The sequence below is a fragment of the Martes martes genome (assembly GCF_963455335.1).
Source record: "Martes martes genome assembly, chromosome: 7".
NCBI lineage: Eukaryota > Metazoa > Chordata > Mammalia > Carnivora > Mustelidae > Martes > Martes martes.
Window position 1 is genome coordinate 124,537,545 of NC_137894.1, and position 12,659 is coordinate 124,550,203.

General features: G+C 35.7%; 1 protein-coding gene across 1 annotated transcript in view; it reads left to right on the plus strand.

The window, feature by feature from the left end:
* The window catches only part of CEP128 (centrosomal protein 128), a 396,464-nt gene that overhangs the window by 13,630 nt on the left and 370,175 nt on the right, over nt 1–12,659 (plus strand). The window contains exons 3-4 of the mRNA XM_080808359.1: nt 6,482–6,643; nt 8,349–8,435. Of these exons, the coding sequence (XP_080664485.1) occupies nt 6,497–6,643; nt 8,349–8,435 (234 nt within the window). The 5' untranslated portion in view covers nt 6,482–6,496. The remainder of the gene's footprint in view (nt 1–6,481; nt 6,644–8,348; nt 8,436–12,659) is intronic.

The following is a 12,659-nucleotide window of genomic DNA, read 5'->3' on the forward strand; positions in this document are numbered from 1 at the left end:
GCTAGATAGTAAATATACTTTTGGTTTATTTTCTTACCCTTTTGTTGTTGCCTTTTCCTGCTCCTTTAAATTTGTTTACTGATAATTTATATTCATGTATAGCCTGCATATGATGTTTATTACAAAACTCATACTTTTGTCTTTGTGTTGCTATAAAATGTCTCCAGAAACAGACTTTTTAGTATCTGTACGCTGTTTCATTGCATGAGAGTTACCGTGTTTTAACCATTCTTTTTTTTTTTTTTTTTAAAGATTTTATTTATTTGACAGAGAGAAATCAGAGCTAGGCAGAGAGGCAGACAGAGAGAGGGGGAAGCAGGCTCCCGCTGAGCAGAGAGCCCGATGCGGGGCTCGATCCGAGGACCCTGAGATCATGACCTGAGCCGAAGGCAGAGGCCCAAACCACTGAGCCACCCAGGCGCCCCTAACCATTCTTTTATAATTTGAAATTTAAGTTTTTATTTTACCTCTATTATAACTTCTCAGTAAATATCCTTACATATAAATTCTGTATGTATTCAGATGATTTTATTAGGGGAAATTTTTGGAAGTCTAGTTAGTTAGGTGATACATACAAACTACCCTTGATACATACTGCCTGCTAATATCAGACAAGTTTATATCAATTTACACATTCCCATTAGGACAGTAGAGGAGTGCTCTTTCCCTGACAACCTGGCTAACCATAGATATTATTATTTAACAGTAAACAACTTAATAAGCTAGAAAAGCATTTCGTTGTTTAATTTACATTTTAGGTTAATTAGGTAGAACAGTTTTTTTATAGCCATGCATAGTGTTTACTTATGTGACCACTCTCAATAAATTTTTATCAACATGGAATAAATCTAGTGCTCTGGGTACAGTTTCACTGGGGAGAAGATTTTCAGAAGCCTGGTCAATTTTTGTTAATGCCACTGATAGTAGGATATTCAGTATTTTTTAAATTAATTTTTAAAATTGTAATCTAAAATTAAGCAGTCTTAATGGAATGAAGTGTGTGTAATTGGCACTTACTGCATTGTGCTTTTTTTTTTTTTTTTTTTAGTCAGTTATATTAAGGGGCTCTTCGGAACTACTTTAATGGCTCTCCATATATTCATTCCAGGTTCTGATTATGTGGCTGGCATGAGCCTCTTGCCAATTCTAGTAGCTGCTCTTTTCTCTTTTGTTTATCTCTCCCTCCTTCAGCTCTGTGTCTGGGGAGTGGTGGTGCTGGCTGATGAGACATGGCATCTTTTGATAAGGTTGGATCTCTGCCACCACAGCTGCCTTCTGTATTGTGACACTTAGGGTGGGTGCTCTCTCAGCTTTGAGGGTCACATTTGACCTTGTGAGTTGTCAGTAATAGTTGGAATAAGTGCTCAATTTTTATCAACCATGAAAATGATCTAATTTCTGTTTTTTTATGGATTTTTTAATGTTTCTTCAACATTTATGACACTTATGTATAATTAAGGTGCTTAGATGGTTGCTGAATGTTTCATATTTTGTATTTAAAAAAAAGCCATCAGAATTCTCAGATCGTTTTCATTTTACATCTTGGTATCTTTACAGGAGTTCCATCAGATGCAGGAGTTTGAACATCTTTTGTTGCTCAGAGTAATTGAAAGTAATAGCCGAAGACTTTGTGTGTGTGTACCAGTGAAATTCATGCTGGAAAGTGTGATTTTATCTTATTAAAAATATGTAATCCCTAGTAGGGGTAAGTGAGAGGTCTTTCTTTTTGTATTGTGTGACAATTACACATAATTTAGTTCAGTTCTTTAGTTAATGCTGCTAAGTTTTACTGTTTTCAAGTTAAATTCAGATACCTCATTTTTTCACTTGTTAATAGTTATCAACTGATTATAAAGTGTGTTCCTTGAGAAAGACTGTGAGATACATTCACCTGCAGTAAAAGTATATATTGGAGAGTTAAACACAAAATCATGCTAGTGGTTGTCCCTGACGTGAGGCAGGAATACTACTGAGTGGAGGGTGGGGTGAAAAGGTACTAAGACTTTATTTATAATGTTCTAAGTATTTTATTAAAAATATTAGAAGGATACATGTCAGAATTGGAAATAATAACTATATATATTTTAAATTTTGTTAGGTGACATATGGTGCAATATTGGTTTCTGGAGTAGAGTTCAGTGATTCATCAGTTATATACAACACCCTTTGCTCATCACAATAGGTGTCCTCTTTGATACCCATCATCTGTCTAGCCTGTCCCCCATCCACCTCCTTCCATCAACCTTCAATTTCAGTTCTCTATTGTTAAGAGTCACTTGGGGCTTCTTCTTCTTCTTTTAAAAATTAGTTTCAGTGGTAGAATTTAGTGATTCATGAGTTGCATATAACACCCAGTGCTCATTACATCAAGTGCCCTCCTTAATGCCCATCACACAACTATACCTTCCAGGACCCACCTCCACTCCAGCAACCCTCAGTTTGTTTCCTAAAGTTCAGTGCCCCTTATGGTTTGCCTCCCTCTCAATTTTCATCTTGTTGTATTTTTCCTTCCCTTCCTCTGTGTTCATCTATTTTGTTAAGTTCCACATATAAGTGAAATCATACAGTATTTGCCTTTCTGTGACTTATTTCGCTTATCATAATACCCTCTAGTTCCATCCATGTTGTTGCAAATGACAAGATTTCAGTCTTTTTAATGTCTGAGTAATATTCCAGTGTGTGTTTGTGTGTGTGTGTATACACATACAAATATATAATCACACACACACCACATCTTTATCCATTCATCTGATCATAGACATCTGGGCTCTTTCCATAGTGTAGCTGTTGTGGACCTTGCTGCTATAAACACTGCAGTGTAGGTGCCCCTTTGAATCACCATTTTTATATCCTTTAGATAAATACCTGGTAGTGCAGTTTTTGGGTCGTAGGGTAGCTCTATTTTCAACTTTTTGAGGAACCTCCATACTGTTTTCCAGAGTGGCTGCACCAGTTTGCATTCCTACCAGCAGTGTAAGAGGGTTCCCCTTTTGCCAACATCTGTTTTTTCCTGACTTGTTAAGTTTAGCCATTCTGACTGGTGTGGGGTGGTATCTCATTGTGGTTTTGATTTGTCTTTCCCTGATGCTGAGTATTTTTTCATGTGTCTGTTGGCCATTTGTATGTTATCTTTGGAGAAATACCTGTTCATGTCTTCTGCCCATTTCTTGAGTGGATTATTTCTTGAGTGGTCTTTGGGTGTTGAGTTTGATAAGACATTTGCAAATATCTTCTCCCATTCTGTCAGTAATCTTTTGTTTTGTTGACTGTTTTCTTTGCTGTGCAAAAGCTTTTTATCTTGTTGAAATCCCAGTAGTTCATTTTTGCCTTTGTTTCCCTTGGAGATGTGTCTAGTAAGAAGTTCCTGCAGTTGAGGTCAAAGAGGTTTCTGCCTGTGTTCTCCTCTAGGATTCTGATGGATTTCTGTCTCACATTGAGGTCCTTCTTCCATTTTGAGTTTATTTTTGTGTATGGTGTAAGAAATTGGTTCAGTTTCATTCTTCTACGTGTGGCTGTCCAATTTTCCCAATACCATTTGTTGGAGACTGTCTTATTTTCCATTGGAAATTCCTTCCTGCTCTGTTGAAGATTAGTTGATCGTAGAGTTGAGGGTCCATTTCTGGGTTTTCTATTCTAGTCCATTGATCTATGTGTCTGTTTTTGTACCAGTACCATACTATCTTGGTATTCCCAGCTTTGTAATATAGCTTGAAGTTCTGAATTGTGATGCTTCCAGCTTTGGTTTTCTTTGTCAATATTTTTTTACTTTGGCTATTTGGGGTCTTTTCTGGTTCCATACAAGTTTTAGGATTGTTTGTTCCAGCCGTATTAAAAATGCTGATGGTATTTTGATAGGGATTGCATTCAATGTATAGGTTACTTTGGGTAGCATAGACATTTTAACCATATATGTTCTTCCAGTCCATAAGCATGGAATGTTTTTTCATTTCTTTGTGTCTTCTTCGTTTCTTTCTTAAGTGTTCCATAGTGTTTTGTTTTGTTTAAGATTTTATTTGTCGGAGAAGAGCACAACAGGAGGAGGAGTAGGCAGAGAGAGAAGCAGCCTCCCTGCTTAGTGAGGAGCCTGATGCGGGACTTGGTCCCAGGACCCTGGGATCATGACCTCAGCTGAAGGCAGATGCTTTAGAGTTTTTAAGAGTATAGATCCTTTTACTTCTTTGGTCAGGTTTATTCCTCGGTATCTTACGGTTTTGGTGCAATTGTAGACTCCTTAATATCTCTTTCTTCTACTTCATTATTAGGGTATAGAAATGCAACTGACTCCTGTGCATTGATTTTGTATCCTGTGACTTTGCTGAATTCCTGTATCAGTTCTAGCAGTTTTGGGGGGGAGTCTTTTGGTTTTTCTACATGTAGTATCATGTCATCTGTGAAGAGTGAGAGTTTGACTTCTTTACCAATTTGTATGCCTTTGTTGTTGTTGTTGTCTGATTGTTGTTGTTGTTGTCTGATTGCTGTGGGTAGAACTTGCAGTTCTATGTTGAATAAAATTGGTGAGAGTGGACATCACTGTCATGTTCCTGACGTAGGGGAAAAGCTTTCAGTTTTTCCCTGTTGAGAATGATAGTCACTGTGGTTTTTTTGTATGTAACTTTTATGATGTTGAGGTATGTTCCTTCTATCCCTACACTGCAGAGAGTTTTTATCAGAAAATGCTGGTTCTTCTGCTTTCACTAATGGAGAATGCTGGAAAGTGTTTTAACTTAGAATAAACAATTTTAGGTCATGTGGTATCAGTTTATAAGACATACACATAGGAAGTGATTTCCTCAGTTTAAAAGGTGAACTTTATATTTAATATTTCTCCTCAAATACATTCTTTTGGAATTAAACAATTGTGATCCAGGAAAAGCAAATCTAAATAATTCTGGTTCATGTTTCCTGATGTGGGAGGGAACTACACTCTAGGCAGTGTAACTTTGGACTTGTGGGCAGGAGATGGGAGGCACAAAGCAGAGGAGATAGGTACAACAGGTGGTTGAGAGACCTGCACAGGGGACAGACAGGAGTCTGACAGCATAATCTCTAGCCCTCTCTCTGCTATTAGAATTTGGATGTTCCATAGATTCTTTTTCTGATATTGCAAAGACAGACTGTATTTCACTTAAAAGAACAACCCCCCCCAACCCTAAACTTACAACAAAGGTCGTTGCTTGTTTATCTTTTTATTTAGTTTTATTTAATCTAACATTTAAAAACATAAATGCTTTCATGAATTGCTCTAGGATCTATTTATACTTAACAAATTCCCTTTATCTTTGTTTTAGATGTATGGTAATGTACTTCCCAGATGCATTCAGAATAAAGATTCAAAAAGTCCAGAGTATTCTCGATCAATAATGAACATTTTCATCACACTATATATAATAAGCCAGAAAAAATGGCCATATAGATTTATAGATTTTAGGAAGATTATAACAGTGTTAAAGATTGTTAAGCCTCCATTAAGTAAAAAATGAAATTGGAATACTCAGTAAACTTCCACTTTTGATCAATGAGTGTTCTCTGATGCTTTTTCTGTTCCAAATATATTTTTTTCTTAAAATTCCATAAAAGATTTTCTGAAACTTTTGATGTTGTCTTCTCATGAAATAATTTTCTTTTGCATTAAATCAAATATTGAGGTAAGGATGGAAAGAAAGCATATTTAGAGAATTTTCTACTGATGAAACTGTACTCAGGATGTTTGGCTTTTTCTTTTGGTGGATCAAGATGCCATCTTCTCACATAGTTGTTTTTATGGAGTTTGTACCTCTGTTATAGCATTTGTTTAATTCTGTATTTTAAATTAGGGTGCATGGGGAGGGCCTGCCTGGCTCAGTTGGTAGGGGGGGACTCTTGATCTCAGGGTTGTGAGTTCAAGCCCCACATTGGGTGTGGAGATTACAGAAGAATAAAATCTTAAAAAAAAAAATTAGTTAAAGTGCATGAGAGTGTTCACTATTCACTGAATGGGGTTCTCTTATTTTAGGTCATTCTGGGAGTGTTGTATTTTTGTTTAAAGACACCCATATTCTTATAGCTTGGTGGAATGGACTTCAGACCAATGTTGAGACCTGCAGGTCCTACCTTAGAGAGTGAATTTTTTTTCAATTGTAGTGATGCCAATCTAACCCTAACCTGTCTCTTCTATCAGCAGTGTTGTTAGTAAGACTAGGTGAGATACTATATGTGAAAGTGCTTTTAAAATTTCAGAGCACTGCCAAAAACCAAGGGATTATTGTTATTTGTAACCATGACTAAAATCATATCTGAGGAATTACTCTCTTAAAGCAGAAAAAATGAAGGAGAGAGAACTACATGGGGAAGTGACTTGTGTTTTCAAGCTACATATTTAGAAATTATGATATGCCAAAGGACCGATATAATACTTAAAAAGATCAAAATGCAAATAGTTAATTTAATCTCATATTTCCATTCTCTTTACTATTTGTTTGACCTTGACCTGGCTTTGTTTTAGGGATTGTGTACATCAATGGCAGAATCCTCCAGCGATTCAGACCACTTTCGCGCTCGTGATCGATTGAGTCGATGGACTGCCAGGTCAACGTACAGGGAATCTCTAAGTCGTCCTACAGTAGGCGTCACCAAGAAGATCAACACTATAACAAGTACTCTACAGGTTAGTTAAACTATGGTTGCTTGTAATAGGTTTTAAATAGTTTTGAGAAGTAGTTTTGGTCAGCCTATTAGTTTTTTTGCTGCTATAACAAATTACCATAAAACTAATTGTATAATTAAGCAATTATTTATAATTAATTAATAATTAAAATAACAAGGTTTTTTTTTTATAGTTTTGTACATCAAACCTGATACTGGTCTTATTGGACCCAAATCAGGGTTTAGTAGGGCTACATTCCTTTCTGGAGACATTAGGGGAGTATCTGTTCCTTTGCCTTTCCCAGATTTCAGAGACTGCCCACATTTCTTGAGGCTCTCTTCCTTCATCTTCAAAGCTAGCAAGGACAAGTTGAGTCTTTATCACATCACATCACTCTTGAGTACTCTTCTGTTTCCCTCTTCTACTTTTAAGGACACTTGTGATTACCTTGGGTTCACCCAGTAATCCACGACACCCCCCCCCAACCCCCGTCTCAAGGTTTTTAACTTAAGATATGTATCAAATCTGCAAAATCCCTTTTGCCATGTAAGGTTACATATACACAAGTTAAGGATTAGGACTTGGGCATCTTTGGGGGCCATTATTCTGCCTAACACAGTCAGTAAAGATATTTGAAATATATGATAGGTTGTGGAAGTGTTTTGGGATAAGGCAACATGTCCAAATAAAATGTGTGGGAGTAAAACGAGTATGAACTACCACAGTTTAGCTTACTGTGGACATGTGCTTTTAGAGAAATTGTTCATATTTTAGCCAGGCAGATTATTCATGAATGAACAATCCTGAGATGCCATTTTTATGCAGAGGCTAACTTTTGACTGTGTTTGGAATTTTGAATGGTGGCAGTTTATATCCTCTCCATAGAAAGGACTTGGGAAATGAGGTGGGGGAAGGGTAACACAACCAAGTTGGGCAAAAGAAAAAGAGTTTTTTTTTCCTACTTGTTAATCTCTTATTTTTGTTTGTCAGCATGAGCAAGGATTTTGGCTTTTAATTGCTTTGGGTTAGTATGCTTAGATAAGAGGAGGCTAATTTCTGTTGAAGAGGCCATAATTTGACTTAAAACTCAAAGTCTTTCTTTTTAAGCTTATGTAAACTAGCATATCATTGGATTTTTAGAGTACAAATCGTTGTTCTTTTCCACCAATGAGACACATTAGTAAGTATATATTTTTGAGAGAAATACCTTCATTAATCTCTCAGTTAAAACCTGGCTCATTTGGATGGAAACACTTTTTGTTGTGATTAGAACTAAATTTGCTTATAGCTAAAGGTTTAAAGATACTTTTTTTTTCTTTTTTCCTAATCAAGTTCTGAGGTGAAGTTATAATTGAAATGACATTGATCCTAATGATTTGCTTCTCTGTACATAGTCTATTAGGTTTATTCTCTCAGGATTCCGTTTCTATAAAAAAGGTGTGAATTAGGTGCACAAATTAATAATGAAGAGTCTTATTGTTGCCAACTGATTATGGAACCTTGGATAAGGATTTGAATTGCGTGCTTCAGTCAATTGTAGATGGATTTGGGTTTCTCTCTCTGTTTTTTTTTTTTTTTAATACTTATTTGATTTATAAAGTATATTAATATCTAACTTTATGATATAAATTGTATCTTTTACAAATGGTTGACTTAGCTATTTGATATACTACAAAGGCTGAGAAAAACACTGGAACAATTAATAAAATCCATTTTCTTTTTTAAGGACACCAGTCGGAACCTGAGACAAGTAGACCAGATGCTTGGACAGTATCGAGAATATAGTAATGGACAGGCGGGTGCTATAGAACACGTGAGAATGTTTACATATGTTTGCCTTTTTTCTTACATATCTTTTTGGAAAGCAGTTGTTAAGAAGTAGGGAGGTGAGTTTAAAAATGGAACCATTGTGAACACCTTTAGCTTTTAGATTGCTTTACTATTTTTTAGTCATTAGCTTGTCAAATGGATTGCCAGTTAGCTTATATAGATTAGATTCTGTTGAATTTGAAATTTTAAAGTCAGAGGAAGAAGAACTTAGGACATTAGTTATACTGAGACTTGCTAAATTTGGGCCACTGATACCCCTCCTGGGAGTTAAGAATTTTATGGATTTATTTATTTATTTTAAAGTAACACATGTTCATTGATTATATACATTTTAAAAACTCTCTTAGCCCTTGAGTTCCACTCCAAGGACATAGCAATTTGACAGTTTCTTGTATATCTTTCCTAGCATTTTCTATGCATGTTTACATATAACTACCATATTAATAATGAGAATTAATTATTTGCTTTTTATAATTTATTAGTGAAAACTTAAGCAGCATTAACAATATCAGGCACAAACCCATTTTCTCATGCTCAATATTAGATGCTTAATTGTGGCAGCAGATTTCCTTTGAATGGAGGAATTGGGAAATTATGTATTAGGTAAACTTCTGTATAGATAAACATTTAATACACAAAATGTAATCTGTGGCATTCAGCCTCTGTGGTATGCCTAAAGTCAAAACCACTCTTGGGATGTGGTTTTATATATGGAAAGTAAATAAAATCAACAGGTGTTTTATTTCCTTCTGAGTTAAAAGTACATAGAATACAAAGCTATTCATTAAAAATAAGACACAGGAAGCAAGAGTCTTTCCTTTAGCTTTAGGTCCATTCCTTAGGTCTACAGTCTATTCCTTCGTTTCCCCAAATTCTTGTTCTTTTAAAACAGTTGATTCTCAATGATTTTTCCCTGCAGCATACTAGAAAGGTATATCATTCATTGCCTTATGTTATACTTACTCATTAGAGCAATGATTTTTACCCTGCCACCTGTAAATTACCTGGGGTGATATCTGCCATAATCTATGGGATTATGTATAAATTGGAAAGAATATTTCTCACAAATGATTCTGATGGGCTCTTCAATGAAAATTGCTTTCTTAACATTAAACTGCTATGGAATATATCCTACCCAAAAATGAGGGTTTTTGTTATTTATTTGTTTGTTTATTTTTTAAAATCTATGTATGTTTAGGGAGGGACCCTGGAGAGTGATTTCTTTTTTTGTTTCCTTAATCTTTTGGTGGCTATGCTGTAACTCATACCAGTCTTGCTATAGAACCTGCTGTTTTTAAATTTTTTTTCTCCTAAACATCCTGAAACAGGTTAATCCAGTATTTAACCACTGTTCAATGTTTAAAATTTTTTCCATTCTAAATACACATTGCCTTGTTGAAATTAGCATTTCTTTTTTTAAAATAGAAGAGATTTCCTAGAAAATGAGACCAATTCTTTTGCTCTAGGGAAGACAAGGATTTTTATTAACTAAGATTTTGTAAATGATTCTGTTGCTAAATTTCAGGAAATGGGTAAGTGAGGTGTGTGTGCATACATATACACATTTAGTATCTGTTTTATTGGGATTTAACTTTGTAAACCTAATTTGAAGTGGGTGAGGGGAAATACAAATACTTGATGTAGCATTTCCCTTCTGGGATGATCTCCCTCATCAAGAGAACTGGGAGAATTACTCCTGTTGATTTGTAAGGCCTCAGGGTCAAGAGTCATGTTGGATTACTTTTTTGATGACTTCTTGAACTGTACATAATTTCATCTTGTTCCTTTAAATCTTTATAACTGACAATCCTAAATTTACTTCTTTGCTGTTTTTTTTTTTTTTTTTTTTTTTTTTTTTTTAAGAGTGAGAGAGAAAGCATTTGAGCTGGGGTGGGGTGTGGCCAGAGAGAGAGGGAGAGAATTTTTTTTTTGAGAGTTATTTATTTATTTATTTTGACAGACAGAAATCACAAGTAGGCAGAGAGGCAGGCAGAGAAAGGATGGGGGGAGCAGGCTCCCTGCTGAGCAGAGAGCCCGATGCAGGGCTCAATCCCAGGACCCTGGGATCATGACCTGAGCCAAAGGCAGAGGCTTAACCCACTGAGCCACCCAGGCACCCCACTTCTTTGCTTATTATATGTGAAGGCCTCTCTATGAGGAGTTGAGCAGTGTTAAAGCATCAGTGATGCAGTCCATGGGGTCTCATAGAGAAGCAGTACCTCCCTTTTCATAGGCTTTTCGGAAATGTCTCCATATACTTATTAGTATATCCCAGACACTTTTATATTAGCCCATTTAGTTCTCTCAACAATCCTATTAGATAGATACTATTATTATCCTCACCTACATGCTGAAAAGAATTGGGGCACAGAATGTTGCTAACTTGCCCATGATCTCAAGGCTAGTTAGTGACACAGCTGTGGGTGGGATGTTACCCTGAAGCTTAGCATCAGGATTCATTTACTTCTCTGAGTCATGGTTGCTCACATTTGTGTGATGCTGTGAGTTCATATTTCTGAAAATTGGGATTTTGGATTCAGAGTTTGAAGGCTTATATACTTTACGTTGACCACCTGGATTTTAGAGATCATAATACCTGATAGAAAAACAGAAGCCCACTGTCACACAAGTCATTAATGTTATAGCTGCTACAATGTCCGGAATGCATTTTAGATGAAACAAATCCGAAACACAATTGGGAAGAAATATGGCACTGAGCTAGGATTGGCATTGACAGATTGTCAAAGTTGGTGGTTCTAGCTGCCACTTAGGCGATGTGGAAGGTTCTGCAAGTTGCCTACATCAGCATCAGTTTTCCCCTTCCTTCTAAATTACAACCATTGATTTTTCACTATCATTTTCTGCAGCTGTTCCAGCCAATGAGCCATATTTAGTTGGATAGTATGTCTTAGGATCTTTGGGTGCAATGAACTTCGACTTTATGGAAGTGTCATCTTGCATTATTTCTCATGCTGCAAATTTCTTGGGAGGTCTGTGAACATTTGGGCAAAAGAAGACCTGTGGGGAAGGTTTTATTTGGAAGCTTACTATGAAGATTTGGAACTTAATGTAGTCCCATATTAAATAGTGCAATAGATAAGCTTAGTGCTTAAAATATTTCTAGAACTGTGTGTTCCTATTCATGAGAGAACAGGGTCTGTTTTTTGTTTAATATTATAAAAATGGAATGCCCTCAAGGAAGAATATTAAAAAAAAAAGAATATTCAACATAAAAAGTTAATACCTCTGCAGTGGAAATTTGGACTGCAGCTGCAGCTACACCAGTTAATATTGGTTATATGAGAAAAATAGAGCTGTCTTCATTCAAATCAGCAGACTGGTTAAGTTCATTTTTAAGGTAAAGATTGATGAGAATATAGTAATATCAAATTAGGACTTAGAGACTTGCATTAATAGGTGATTTTTCTTCTAATTAAGTACTCTGATTAAAATTTCCCTTTGGGAGTGATAGGATCTTGCCATCTGGCATATGGACTTCGAAAGAATTTGAATGTTAAATAATAAAGTGCAAGTTTTTTCTTATATTCAGTGGGTTTCAGTTCTCAGATATAATTAGTGATATCCCAGAAGAATGATGGTAATGGTTTAGGGCCAGGCACAAACCACTTGTAATATCTCAAATTGGAAGGTACCTGCCCCTTTTTTTCTGGCTGAATTTTACTATTGTCCTGAGGGTGAGAAGAGTTCAGTTTAATGTTAAGTAGTAAGAATCTATTAAGAAATTATAAGCAAGCAGTTAAATCCTGCAGCGACTTTCTTTTTGTAAATATATTTCAATCTTAGGAGTTAGGTTCTTAGAGTCTTATATTTAAAGTTATATTACCAAGTCCTTCATGAAATTGCTGGACAGGAGAGTAATTTTTATAGAATTTTGCTTTGAGGCTAGTGGAAAAATGTGGACTCTGGAGTCAGATTTGAAATTTAATCCTGATTTTTTGTACTAGAACACTTTAGTGACTTTGGAAAAGGTATTAAACTTTTCTAAACTTGAGTTTCGTCATTTGAAAAATGAACATAGTCCTATATCCCTCATTATAACTAACATTCGTTAATGCGGTCACACTGTTTAGACACTTGCTAAACATTCATGTCTTTGTTGTTTCTTTAATTCATTTAATAATCCCTACCTTCAAGCCTTTGCTCTGTTCTTAATGTAGTACTTGGTGTATTCTAGCCACTCAAAACA